Raw genomic sequence first — 15290 nt, forward strand, 5'->3', positions numbered from 1 at the left:
ATATTAAATTTGGTGACTTTAGTTTTGTTAGTTTTCGAAAAAATCAGTTTTATTCAATTTGCGGGGGCGGAAGTGGGCGTGTCAAAACTTTTAAATAATTAATATCTGCGCGTCTATTATGCTAGTTAACATACTAAATTTAATGTCAGTAAAACCGACGAAACTCTGGTTCAACCCCCGCCTGAAACTAGTTGGTTTTGAGTTTTTATTTTTTTTTGCTTTTTCAATAATTATTTTTGTCTAATAGCGTTATAGGTCTTATTAACGCTTTCTTAGAGATTAAACAAATATTTAAGTTTGTACATTATTAATATTAATTTTAATAACAATATTTTACATAATTTTTTTCAAATACAGGGTTCAACTCCCTCAAATATTTGTATTGTACATGTTGCACACTTTTTACAAATTTCAAGAAAGTAATGTTTTTATTTCATCGTTTTCTGCTGCACTTATATAACTCTGTCCGTCAGGAGTATAGCCGTGTTTGTTTGCACCCTAGAATACATATTAAAAAATAATTAAATGTTGACTACATAAAATTGAATTGCATTATAAACATTATGCATCTCACCTTTTCCAGAAGCAATTTTACACAACTAGTATGTCCTTCCCAAACTGCTGCTAATAACGGTGTAATCCCATGTTTATCTCGCTTCTTTAAAAATAAGTATAATTAATAATTGTTAGTGTCTCTTTGTTAATCTTTTTAGCTATACAAAATTAACATTTATGTATGCTCAAGGTCAATATATAAGTACATAAGCAAGTCTCACATTAGAGTACAAAATTTCAGAGAGTGAAATAAATAAGCGGATTCGTTTTATTTTCATTATAACGATTCGTGGCCCCAAGGTAAGTCAATTCAGGATTCATTAAGAAGGCATATTATTTTCAATCGAAATTCCAAAAACAAACTAATTCTAAAATGCCTGCCAAAAATAACAGGCTTATTCTTTTTATTTTTTGTAAAAATTAAAATGTTTGCCAATTCATTTATTTTATCACAAAAAAAACTGTTGAGCTCGCCTGATCTATTGTTATAATAAAACAGAATGCGTGTGGTTGGTTGTGCAGTTTATTCGCGACTACCTTCTATTTGTCTCTCATCGAGTCATTGTTCTCTTTAACGCATCTCGAGAGAGAGTATACAAAGTTACATATATATATATATTCGTATGTGTGTGATCATGCATGCATTGAGTTGAGAGAGAATTATTTCAACACCCTTCCTCAATGCAAGTATGTCCACAAATTTATCTTATACTTAACAAATTCGTAAACTCTACATGCTTCTTCTTCGCAAGATTCTTGGTTAGGATATCAGCTATCATTTCATTAGTAGACTTATACTTTAAAACAATCTGACCATCATTAACTACTTGTCTAACAAAATGATATCTAATGTCCACGTGCTTCGTCCTTGAATGGTGTACCGGGCTCTTAGCCAATTGCTGCGCGCTGAGGTTATCGCCATACAAAACGGTAGATGTATCTTCCTCTCCGCAACCAATCTCGATGATTAATCGACGTAATACAATGGCTTCTTTGCACGCTGTTGATAACGCCATGTACTCTGCTTCGGTGCTGCTAAGAGCAACACTCCGCTGCTTCTCCGATTTCCATGATATCGGACCGCCAGCCAGAAAATATACATATCCTGTATAAGACTTGCGATCAATCCTATCGCCTGCCCAATCTGCGTCCACGAAACCAGTAAACGCCGCATCCGACTGCTTGTAATGAATCTTGAAGCCAACTGTCAAAGCCAAATGTCGTAAAACATGCTTTATGGCTGCAAGGTGTTCATTATGGGGGTCCTTGTTACGTTGAGCCAACTTCGATACTGAGTGGAGTATATCTGGTCTAGTAGTCAACGCAAGCCACATTAGCTCGCCTATCATTGACTGATAAAGAGTTGCATCAACCCTTTTACACTCCATTTTATCGCAGGCTACCTGATACCCTGCTTCTAACGGTGTTGCAGCTGGTCTGCACATATCGCTCCAGTAGATCCTTGATGTACTGTGAATGACCCAATGATATTTCGCCAAGTTCGCCATCACGGAGAACCTCCATGCCAAGGAACAGACGCACAGGTCCCTTGTCAACACATTCAAACACTGCCATTATAGCTGACTTAATCCTGTCAAGATCTGACTTCTCCTGGCATCCAATAAGAAGACCGTCTACATAGACAAGGATTAGTGATAGATTACCTTTTGCTTGCTGTTTGTATAGACATGGTTCATTGTCGCAAGGTATGAAACCATTAGCTCGCAAAACACTATCGAGTTTGAAGTTCCACTCCCGTCCAGACTGTTTGAGTCCATATAACGCCTTTTTCAACAGAAGTACCTTACTTTTGTCTTCAGTTGCGTATCCTTCGGGCTGCCTCATGTATACGGTATCGCCCAAATCACTGTTTAAGTAAGCCGTGCATACATCCATCTGGTGTAGATACAATTTTAACTGCGCTGCTAGGGCCAAGATGAATCGAACACTCTCCAAGCGACATACAGGCGAGTATGTTTCATTGTAGTTCACTCCATAGCGCTGTGAACATCCTTTTGCTACTAGTCTCGCCTTAAAACGCTCGACTTCTCCCTTTGCATCACGCTTTACACTGTAGACCCACTTGCAGCCAACAGGTTTATACCCTTCCGGTAGCGTACTAAGCTGCCAAGTGTGATTGGACATCAAGGAATCATACTCCTTTTGCATAGCCTCACGCCAATGCGAAGCAAACGGACTACTAAGCGCCTCCTCATAGGTCTCTGGTATGATCACCTCACTTGTAATCAATGCGCTTAAAATATTGAACTGCTTTTTTGGTCTGCCAGGCCTTCCAGTTCGAATCAGCTTCGGCCTGCCGGGTCCAACACGTTGTTCAACCACAGGTTCTGCCACTTCTTGTTCAATTGCCATGTCTAAATCTTCGTTACTGCTGCCCTTCTCGCTGACCTCTGCATCAGAGTCGTCTGTACTGCTGAAGTCATCTGCTGCATCAACAGATCCTGAATCCTGATCATCCGCATATGGAAAATCAAACTTGACGATATCACCATTCGAATCGCCATTGCCGAAACGCTCGTCGAACAAAACGTCTCGCTTCTCAACAACTTGCCTGGTTTCGGCGTCGTACAACCGATACCCTTTCGCATTTCGAGAATAACCAACCATTCGGTATTCTTTGCCCTTTGGATCAAACTTGCCCTTATGAAAGTCCTTTGTCCAGTGCTACTGCAATAGACCCAAAAACTTTTAACCCTTTCGACCCCAACGTTGCCTGTGAGCAACATCAGCTGTTTAAGAGCGTACCGTTTGCTCTTCTTTTGTTTTTGTCTGCTCTTTCGCAGTGATAACGGTGCTTTCAAGTATGTACCCAAAATATGTGAAAAAAAAATACGTTTGAAGATCAGCTGGCAAAGTTATTTTCAATAAGCTGCACGTGCATCGAATAAAAATTTCATGTGAAATTTGGAAGATTTTGTAAAGGAACTGTTATACATATCTAAAACATATATTACAGACAAAGTTCGTTTGTAATATTTTTAGATATAGACTTAACTTAACGGAGCTGAAGTTAAATTTGATAAACATAAATAAATAATCAGGTGAGTAATTTTCAAAGTTCAATGTTGCTTGTGGGCAACCTTGGGCCATTGTGGTTATATTTATTTTGTTATTTAGTTATGAGACCGAAAGAGAAAGGTTTGTCGGATGAAGATGTTGCGCGAATTATCAACTTCGATTGGGATGCCTCAACTGACGAAGAAAGTGATAATGATATGGATGACATTTCTGCAGTGCTGGAGAAAAATTTGGAAGGAATCGTGGAAAGAGGGGAAACTTTAGAGGTTGACCTTCTAGAAAATTTGATTACGGAAGAATGTGAGGCGAAATGTCGTTTTGTTGTGGATAATTGCTTTGAAAAAGTTGACCCCAAGACACTAAAGTGGAGAAACAAGCCATTTGTGCCTCCAGATATAAATTGGGAAGACAGTGCTGAGAAAGTCGCCGATTTGAAAACGCCAGAAGCATATTTCTGCACATTTTTTGATAGGAAAGTTATTTGATAGCAAATCAAACAGATTTGTTTGCAATGCAAGAACACGGCTTAGAGCTGAAATGCACTGGTGATGATATCAAACGCTATATTGGTATTTGGTTGTACTTGGGTGTTCTAAAATTGCCGCAACTCAAAATGGCATGGTCAAATGATTTCAAATTGACCGCTATCACAGACGCAATGCCCCGCGTAAAATTTGAAAAAATAAAGAAATATTTACATTTCAACGATAATACCAAACAAAGCAAAAAAGGCGATTTGAATTATGACAAACTGTACAAAATACGTCCTTTACTAAATGGCCTCAAGGAAAATTTTGGAATGCTACCCCAGGAAGAACATCAAAGTATTGATGAACAAATTATTGCGTTCAAAGGTATACATTCATAATTGTCATAATGTCAAAACTATAATTCAATTTTTTGTTTCAGGTCGATCGTCATTCAAGCAATACAACCCAGCAAAGCCTCATAAATGGGGTCTAAAAATGTTTACACGTGCTGGAACCTCTGGATTAGTGTACGACTTTACGTTGTACGTTGGTGAAGGCACCTGTCCAGCTTATGGCTTGGGCCTATCTTCGGATGTTGTCTTATACCTGGCAAAAGGTCTTCCCAAGAACCAAAATTTCAAGCTCTATTTTGATAATTGGTTTACGTCAGTTAGCCTTCTGATCTCATTGAAGGAAATGGGTATATTTGCAACAGGAACTGCGATTGTTGCTTCGTACAATAAGGGTATGGGAGGAGTAGATTTGGCCGATATGCTCATGGAGTTTTACAAGGTCAACCACCGTTCAAGAAAGTGGTATATAAGAATTTTTTATTGGTGCCTTGGGACTTGTGTTACAAACGCGTGGCTATTGTACAGAAAGCATCTAAAATTGGCAAATCCGAGGCAAAAGCATATTCCTCTAATAAAATTTCAGTTAGAAATTGCTCATAAGTTGCTTACTACCAATACCTCGTTCGAAAAAAAGAGGGGTAGACCGTCGAATGTTGATAGGGCTAACTCTGAAGCAATCCTGAGCTCCCCATCAAAGCGTGTCTTCTCAACCGTCAAAAAAGTTCAAGTTCCAGCCAAATCCTTCCATCTCCCAGCGAAATGATAATATGGAACATTGGGTTGTATTTGGTGAAAGAGGACGTTGCAAATTGTGCAAGACTGCGACACCAATGTCCAAATGCCGTAAATGTAAAGTCAACCTTTGTTGTAATAAAAACAAAAACTGTTTTTTGACTTTTCATACTTAATTATTTGAAATCAATAAAAATCATTTAAACAAAAAAATTTCTTTGTTTTGTATACCACCATGGCCCAATGTTGCTCACAAGCAACATTTCGTAGCCCCCAAACCGGTGGGCGTGGCGACTTAAAATTTTGTCCTAAATTCTTCTAAAATTGATATAAAAAGATTGTGAGTAAAAAAAAAATTTTCATTCCACAGGAAAAAAGTTGGGGTCGAAAGGGTTAAATGACTTATTGATGGTTTCTTACCATTCCATGCTTCCATTGGAGTCATGTTAACCAGGGCTCGAGTTGGTGACCTATTCCGCAGATAAGCAGCTGTATAAACTGCCTCAGCCCAAAGAGATTGATGTAGACCAGACTGGATGAGCAAGCATCTTGACATCTCCACAAGAGTTCTGTTAACTCTCTCTGCTACACCGTTCTGCTGCGGCGTGTATGGTACCGTGAGCTGCCGCAATATTCCATTGCCCTTGAGAAACTCGTCAAACGATTTATTGACGTACTCGCGACCATTGTCGCTCCGAATGCACTTTAGCTTCTTTCCAGTTTGCCGCTCTGCCATGTTTTTAAACTCGACAAACTTTCCAAATACTTCATCCTTTCCCTTCAGGAAATATACAAATATGCGACGTGACCTGTCATCGATAAATGTCAAAAAGTATCTGCTGCCTCCAAGGCTTTTTGTATCGAACGGGCCGCAAACATCTGAATGCACCAGCTTCAAGATTTCTGTAGCTCAGTTCTTTGTCGAATCTGGAAATGGCTGTACTGTGATCTTGCTTACCATGCAGATCTTGCAGGGTTCCAACGACGTTGAGTCAAACGTTCCCATGCCACGGGCCAAATCCTTCCGTGCAATTTCACCCAAACTGCCATAGTTGAGATGTCCGTACCTTTTATGCCACAAATCTTCGTAAGACTGTTCAATGGCATAGCATTCGCTCGCTGCTGTTCCAAAAATATACAAACGGCCAACTTTGTCCGCTTTCAGAATGCATTCACCCTTTTGGATCACTCGTGCATACTTTTGTCCAAATTTAACAATGCTTCCATGTTCAACTGCTTTGCTCACCGACACGAAATTACCTCTCATTTTGGGTACATACAATACATTCTTTAATGTAAGTACACGTAAAACCATATTCAGCTTTACCTCGCCCTTTCCTTCAGCCTGAAGAAAGTTATTATCAGCCAAAACAATTTTCTCCGAATGTTTCACAAATGTTGAAAACAAATCTCTGTTACAACACATATGGCTGGTGGCGCCACTGTCCAGACACCAGTTCGATCGTTCAACACATTTCGCGTCCAACGCGTTCAGCAAACCTAACGATGACTGTACTGCCTTATTCGGGTTCGATGCAACCTTCCGACCTTTTACAACACTGGGACAATTTGCTTTAAAATGGCCTTTGCCACCACACGCAAAACAGTTCAAAACTTTTTGCTTTTCTTCCAATTGTCTCTCTGCATCGATTGCTTTTCCACCACTGTAAACGCTTTTGCGCTCTCGATCGGTTTTTCGCTCTCTCTTTTGCGCTCTCCTTCTTCTCTCAGCTTTATGCATAACATGTCGAAACTCGGCAAACTGTCGCGCGTCTTTATGGCGACAACGAAATTGTTCAAATTGGTCTGGAAGACTGGATAGCAAAATAATCGTTACAAGCTCGTCCAATATTTCAATTCCAACGCCAGCAAGTTTGTCCAAGATTTCCTTGAAATCCGACAAATAACTCGATATGCTTTGACCCTCCTGTATGCGTTTACTTAGCAATTTCTTGAAAAGAGCTACTTTTCTAACGGGTCCTCTGGGTTGATGAGCTTCCTGAAGCTTCTTCCAAGCCTCATGTGCACTTGCACAGTGCTTCACATGTCCCAACTGTGAAGTCTTGACGCTTAAGGTGATCATTGCCAATGCCTTCTGATCCAGCTTCGTCCGTCCGGTGTTCTCCCCCGTAGTTGGCCTTGCCAATACGCCTGACGCCACATTCCACAAATCCGCATCCACCAGCACACTTTTCATCTGGATGCACCACGAGTCATAATTACTGTCCTCGAGTTTATCCATCTGATATAACGCCGACATTATACTCGTTTATATATACTTTGTGAAAAAACCGTCTAGAACACAGCGCGAAATCTAATTTCTTCTAGAAATTACCACAGCAACCACATAGGCACGTTGCCTGGGTCCATAACCTATTGTTATAATAAAACAGAATGCGTGTGGTTGGTTGTGCAGTTTATTCGCGACTAACTTCTATTTGTCTCTCATCGAGTCATTGTTCTCTTTAACGCATCTCGAGAGAGAGTATACAGTTACATATATATATATATTCGTATGTGTGTGATCATGCATGCATTGAGTTGAGAGAGAATTATTTCAACAATATCCATAAATTCTTAGTCACAAAAAACAGTTAAATTTGTTAAAATATGATTCTCCTTGAAACGTTTGAAACCAATTGCAAATAGGTTTGCAAAAAATTTACAAAAATAAAAGTTGACCTCTGTGGGGACAAAAGTATGGTTTTTGAAGTTAAATTGTTGGTTCGGTATTTCGCCCGATATTAATGCAGGGATGTAATGAACAACATTAGAAATTTCCCCATGCCCGTTGCAAACAGATTGGAAGTGTGCATACATATATTTACATACAGTCTGTCAAGAAACACTTTACACACTGAAAAAAAAATAATTTTTCGACTTTAGATGCAGTATCAATTTTATTTTAAATTAAAAATATCAAAGAAGCTAACATCGGCTATGCCGAAGTTTATATACCCTTGCAGACCTTGGTAATAATAATTTTACATGTTTGATTTCTGCAACTCAATTCATCAATATACAAACAAAACAATTTTACTCTCTATTTTACAATTTGTTCTTCTTCCCTCATTCCCAAAGCAAAGCAACGCACGCATACACATACAGTTTATGTAGCGTTGCGTATGTGTGTGTATGCATTTACTCTGTTGATGACGAAAGACGTAGTAGACAGCAAGCAGCGCTGCCGGCAGTGCTGGGAGCAGAGCCATTATTATATTGACTGTAACTTGTGTTATATTTATCCGATCACATTCAAATTTTGGGATCTGGGGTTTTATATCCAATATTATCACATATGTAAATTTCATAGCATACTCCAATTTTTATGAAAATGTTTCTTCTAGTTCTTCTAGAGCTATATGATATAGTGATCCGATTCTTATGGTTTTCATACTTTATTTTTCCCGGGTAATAAAAAACACCGAAAAAAAATTTCAGCCCGATACCTCTTAAGACGGCTGAGTAAAACGTATACGCACAGACGGACATGGCTATATCAACTCAGCTTCTCATGCTGATATGGGGTCGGAAACGTCTTCTTCTGTGCGTTACAAACATCTGACCAATTTTATAATACCCTCTGCAAGGGTATAAAAATAAAAACAAAATCATTAATGCACACCAAAAAACAAGAAGGAACATTACTCTTTACACATTTCGTTTTGTTCATCTGTTTTGCTCTTATTCGTAAACATAACGGTAATTTACCGTTAACTATGCTTTAAGAACTTCATCACGCAGCTGTTCTTTTGCATTCCCTTTGATTTGATTGTGAAAATTCGCTGCGTAAGAATCGTAATCGTTATAGTACAGCATAACCTTTGTTTCATCGCACCGTACCAGAAGCGAAGGTAAAGCGCTTTTCAATATTAATTGAAGACAGTACGGGTATTAAATGGTGGCCAAACATATTTTATGTATCCATGTGAGCTCTGCGACAAGCGAGAAAGTTTTTTCGTCATCAGGCACAGTATAAAACGCAAAAGATTGTCAAGCGCGAATCTCAATAAGTGGCTTTTTTTTGGTATGAAAGTGCTGCTTTGAAGAATGCCGAATTTTTATTTTTTTATTTCTACCATTAGTTATTAAATATATTTAATGTAAGTACTATATTTTTTTGATTACATTTTTTTTAAATTTTAGTATTTGAATTTTTTAATATTCGAATGCGGGTAAAATTTACCTCTTTGGCCCATGGGGTGGGTCGATTTGGTTGCAAAATTTGGTGTATTTTATTTTCAAAACTATCACATTACAGAATTTCATATTCAGGTTATAAATTGCTTAAATACTGAGTTTCAGCCTAATAGCTTTTATGATGGCTGAGTAAAACGCAAAGGCACCGACGGACGGACGGACATGGCTATATTGACTCAGCTTGTCATGATGATTAAGAATATAGCACTTGTTGGTGTTTAGATTATATAAAATAAGCTAACATTAAGCCAATTATAATATAGAACGAATGGAAATGTATGTCAATGTTAAGTATGTAACCCGATTATAGATATCGATGGCTCATCAGCCATAAGTAGATCTGATATGGTCAGCAGTAAACAATAAAGACCTAGTTAATCAATAAAAACGTACTTTGCTGACCTAACACTATGCACTGGTGAGCTCGCTATTTTGTACTATAAAAGAAATGCATTATTCTTAGTAAGATCAGATACCAATTGTAGCTACATCGGGTGTGCATCGCTGTGTCTTTGGCCCCCATCTCTACCTTTGTAATCTCACTCCGAGGTCCACCCAATTTATGTGTTGGTTGCGACAACCTTTAGTCACTGGTTTATGTGCTAGTGCCTAGATATATATATAAATAAATAAACATTTAATAACTTCAAGAAACACTAACGTCTTTCATTGAACATTTTGGTGACCCCGACATTGGCGGCTCCAAGTTAAAAGAATCACAGACTTGGTGAAACCGTCATCAAGCGAGAACATTTGGTCAACTCAGGCGACCAATCTCTCAACAAAAAGGAAACTGGTCAACTAGGCGACTACTTTCTTTGCACGCTTTGGACACGACAATCCTAAGCGAGGGCACAAATTGATGAACATCTCACATCAATCTGGGGTCCCGACTAAAAACATCGCAATTGATTAACTTGGCAATCATTGCGTAGCCACCTTGGCGAATAAAAAAGATTTATTGGAAAACTAGGAGTTGGTTTTCCGCAACGGGGTAGCAGTGCATACCCATTGAATAAAAGTTGATCAACTAGGCGATCACTTTATAAAAAACATTTAACAACGATTTGTGTCAACGAGGCGACCAAATCATAAAAAGTTATTTTTATATAAAAATAAAGTTTGATCAACTCAACTCTGTTGCATTCCCTGGCGTCAGCAATATCTGACCTAGTTAACTCGGTCAGTAACCCAGGTAGTACGCACGAGTATAGATTTTGGCATTGATCAGCAATTTTTTAAACAAAGAAAAGAAACTCAAAAAATTGGTTTCACTGTCGTGGCAGTTATCAGTGTAAAAGAATAGGTATATTGGAAATAAAAATAAAAAATAAATAAAAATAAAACTATTGTTAAAACACTAATCAAAAGGCAACTTCGATTTATTTCTTATTCTTATTTGTGCTACACTTGACCAATTTTAGGAACGAGTCGGAGCGTTCCCTGTCTTTGACAAAATAAATAAACTCCCATCGGGTCAAGTACTAGTACAGATAAGCAATTACATAAGAATATAAAAGAACATGGAGGAGTTTTATAAACAGCAGACAGAACGAGGAGAGGCAATCCAGGCCTTTATTCGGAATACCAAAAAAGATTCTTTCGCCAGGAAAACGAAGCCATCTTATTTCGAGGAGAAACTTGAGCTCCTGGAATACATGTGGGAGAACTTCGAGAAAAGTCATCAGGAGTTGATGGACAAATTAAATAACGTGCCAACTGAAGATGACTACTTTGTAACGGACTATTTCAGCAAAATGAAGACGGTTGTATCTAATATAGTGGAAGATTGGAAGGACCATTTGGCAAAAATAAAGCTAGAGAGGCAAGCTCGCCAACGAGAGGAAGAGCGAGTCATGATCAAACCACTGGTTCGTAAGCAAAGTGCTCTGCTGGAGTCATTGTCCAGGACATTAAGACAAATTGTGCCTGAAGATAAAATGACTTACAAATCGGTAGTCGACAAATTATGGATACAAATTGAAGAAATCCATTATGAGATTCATCGGCTAGCTGAAAATCCAGCCGAAGCCGGATACAATATAGCTACGTTTGTGGCCGCAGAAAATACAATGCTGAAATTCTGTGTGGCACCAGCAGAAAATGTAGTGATACAATCACCACCTGTATTGCAATCGATACAATCATTGCAACTACCCAAAATTCCCATTCCAAAATTTGATGGGGATTATCTGAAATGGCAACAATTTCATGACATCTATAAAAAGGTGGTTCATGAGTCAAATGCATCCACGATAGAGAAAATGTGGTACTTAAAATCAAACCTTTCTGGAGAAGCAGAGAGATTGATACGGCACCTGGAATTAACAGAAGCCAATTACAACACTGCTTGGTCAGTGTTGCAGGAACGTTTTAATAACAAACGAGTTCTAGTAACAGCCATACTGGCAAAGCTGTTTGATCACCCAAATGTGGGAAATGACGCAGCTTCTATAAAGAATTTGCATGATAACATTTTTGAATCATTGCAAGCCTTAAAAAATGTAGGCGTCAATTTGGAATCGTCAGATGCTGTCATAATGTTTCATATGACAAGAAAATTGGATAGATTCAACCACGCACTATATGAGCAATCTCTTTCCAACACAAGGGATCTGCAGGAAGTAAAGGACTTCCTATCCTTCTTGGAACAGCGCTTCCTAACATTAGAGGCGATTGGGAAACCAAGAAACGAAAATCGCAGCATTGAAAAACCAAGTCCAAGGAAGACATGCGCAACAGCATCTGGGACAAACAGTACCCTGTGTGCTTTCTGCGAAAGAGCAAAGCACAAACTCTTCCAATGTGAAAAGTTCAAAATCAAATCCGCAGCAGAGCGGCTTAATTGGGTGCAGAGACACAAATTGTGTGTCAATTGCTTCAAGCCGGACCATATGGCAAAAAATTGCTCTTGGAGGGGATGCTTTAAATGCGATAAAAAACATAACACAATGTTGCATTTAGAAACAGGCAACCAAATTGCTACATCTGCTTCTGCAGCTTCTGCGTATGGAATTGGCAGAAAATACACCCTGTTGGCAACGGCCAAGGTAGTGGTAAAAGGGATCAATGAAAGGAAAGGAGAATTTCGAGCACTCCTGGATAGCGGCTCTCAAGTAAATCTCGTCTCAGAGAGACTGGTAAAGAAGTTATCGTTAAAAATTAGCGAGACTCATGTGCATATAAATGGAGTGGGTGGTCAACCACAGATAAGCAAGGCGCGAGTAAGCTTGGTTGTAAGGTCAAGATACAACAAGTTCGCAATGCTAGTTGAGGCATTTGTATTGCCACACATAATAGGTGACCAACCCACAGAACAAATAACGCAGAAAGTCACATTACCAGACAACATTCAATTAGCGGACCCAACATTTGATAAACCCGGAAAAATTGATATGCTGTTGGGAGCTGATGATCACTATGCTATGCTGCTACCAGAAAGGAGACGGGGCAATCGAAACCGTCCAACATTACAAAACTCAGAGTTTGGATGGATTGTTGCTGGCAGAATTAATATGTCAACGTCAGCTTCAATCACATGTATGGTAGGCATGACGAATCCAGAGGAATCACTGGAAAGATTCTGGCAGCTAGACACACTAGAGCCAATAAAAAGGTACAGGAGTCCGGAGGAAGAGTATTGTGAAAAATTCTTCCTCGATAACCTACACACGGCGGCGGACAATCGACTAATTGTAAAGCTTCCATTTGCTGAAGAGGCGTCATCTCTTGGAGAATCTCGGGAAGTAGCCATAAGAAGATTCATGTCATTAGAGAGGCGAATGAACCCTGACATAAAAAAGGAGTATGTAAAATTTATGTCAGAATATGAACAGCTTGGACATATGAAGCAAGTAATGGTAGAACAAATTCCCAAGAACCATTACTTTATACCGCATCATTGTGTACTAAAACCAGAAAGTACCACCACCAAGCTTAGAGTGGTATTTGATGCATCATGCAAAACGTCATCAGGAAAATCACTGAACGACATTTTATATCCTGGACCAGTTGTACAGAGTCAACTCTTCTCAATTCTTCTGCGGTTCAGGACCCACAAATATGTGTTTACGGCAGATATTGAAAAAATGTATCGTCAAGTTTGGATAAACCCTGCCGATCAATTCAATCAGATGATTGTGTGGAGAGAGGATCCAAGTCAAGAACTAAAGTTTTATCGTTTAAAAACGGTGACTTATGGAACCACGTCAGCCCCATATTTAGCGACGAAGTGTCTGGAATATTTGGCACTGAAAAACATTGAAAAATTGTCGTCTGGAGCATCAGCATTAAAAAATGACTTTTATGTTGATGATTGTCTCACAGGAGCAGACAGTTTACCAGAAGCCCTGCAAATAAGACAAGAGCTTCTAGAAATCTTGAAACCTAAGGGTTTCAACTTACGAAAATGGTGTTCAAATAGCAGTCAACTTCTAAAGGAAATTCCAAAGGAAGATACGATTGCCGACATCAATCTCGGTGACACACTGGAACAAACAAGTGTCAAAACATTGGGAATCATATGGGCACCCAAAGAAGACCAATTATGTGGAAAGGCTCAAAGACATACAAAAGGAATAACCAGACGAGTGGTGCTATCCGAAGTCGGTCAAATCTTTGATCCTCTAGGACTGTTCGCACCGGTAGTGGTAAGAGCGAAAATGTTTCTTCAACATGTTGCTACCGAACGAATTGAGATGGATGGTGACCTACCGCCGTATTTGGAGAAGCAATGGGAAGCTTATCGAGAGGATGTACAGGCACTAAACCACATGAAAATTCCAAGGCATATTTTTGATGGCAAGGTCCCCACTACAAAGGAATTGCATACATTTGTTGATGCATCAGAAAAGGCGTATGGTGCGGCAGTTTATGTCCGATCAACCTATAAAAATGGCCAAATTTCGGTCAGATTGTTGTGCGCCAAGTCGAGAGTGGCTCCCCTGGAAAAACAGACACTGCCCCGGCTGGAACTATGTGCAGCTGTACTTGGAGCTGAACTCACGGATAGAGTTCGACAGGATCTCCAATTCGGATCAGAAAGTGTGGAATCATTCCTCTGGTCAGATTCAACAGTAGTACTCTCGTGGATTAATTCACGGGCATCACATTTCCACACGTTTGTGGCTAATCGGTTGACAAAAATACACGCAGTATCACATCCAAGGCAATGGCGGCATGTGTCATCAGCGCTCAACGCAGCTGATGTTCTATCTCGAGGCATATCAGCAGCTCAGCTTAGCACACATACATTATGGTTGTATGGACCACTATTTCTGCATGGACCACAACGTGGCTGGCCAGCGCCTACAGAGCACACGATGGATACCGCTGAGAAGAAAACCAAGGTATTCAGCATGGTGACTGCCACGGCAAACAACAAGAGTGAATGGATATATACGGTAACTCACAGAAATTCGTTTTACCGGCTACAGCGAATAGTGGCGTATGTGCTACGGTTTTGTCACAAGCAGAACAGGAAACCAACGGCTCAGTTAGAGTTGGAAGAGTTGGACCAAGCACGGAGAGTGATCATTAAGCAAATTCAAGAAACAGGATTTGCATATGAATTACGGCACTTAAAGAAACGACCTGATCAACCGCTAGATCGCAAAAGCACGGTGGCAACGTTGCCACTAATACTGGATGAAGATTCAATCATACGAGTAGCAACTAGGCTACAACAAGCACCAGTATCAACGGAAACAAGGAATCCATATCTCTTGCCGTATAATGATCCGGTGGTAAAAATGATGCTACGGAAACTTCATGAAGAAAATCTTCATTGTGGACATGAGGCACTACGCGGAATAGCTCGGCAACAGTACCACATCATTAAGGTGAAACCGATGGTCCGGAATGTGATCCAGGGCTGCGTAGTATGCACCAAGTACCGGCCGCAGTTCTTTAAACAAGTCATGGGTGACTTACCTGAGCATCG

At 39.6% G+C, this 15290-nt stretch overlaps 1 protein-coding gene across 2 annotated transcripts in view; it reads right to left on the bottom strand.

The window, feature by feature from the left end:
* Positions 1 to 389: 389 nt before the first annotated feature.
* The window catches only part of LOC26529313 (myotrophin), a 30943-nt gene continuing 16042 nt past the window's right edge, over positions 390 to 15290 (bottom strand). Inside the window, exons 3-4 of one of the 2 annotated variants that reach the window (XM_047009934.1) lie at positions 575 to 658; positions 390 to 498 (exon numbers count right to left, since the gene is read on the bottom strand). In XM_047009934.1, the coding sequence (XP_046865890.1) occupies positions 412 to 498; positions 575 to 658 (171 nt within the window). In that variant the 3' untranslated portion in view covers positions 390 to 411. Of the gene's footprint in view, positions 499 to 574; positions 659 to 7877; positions 8007 to 15290 lie in introns of those variants that run through there. The other variant, XM_047009935.1, reaches the window with a different exon arrangement.

Source organism: Drosophila willistoni (assembly GCF_018902025.1).
Source record: "Drosophila willistoni isolate 14030-0811.24 chromosome 2L unlocalized genomic scaffold, UCI_dwil_1.1 Seg168, whole genome shotgun sequence".
Taxonomy (NCBI): Eukaryota; Metazoa; Arthropoda; class Insecta; order Diptera; family Drosophilidae; genus Drosophila; species Drosophila willistoni.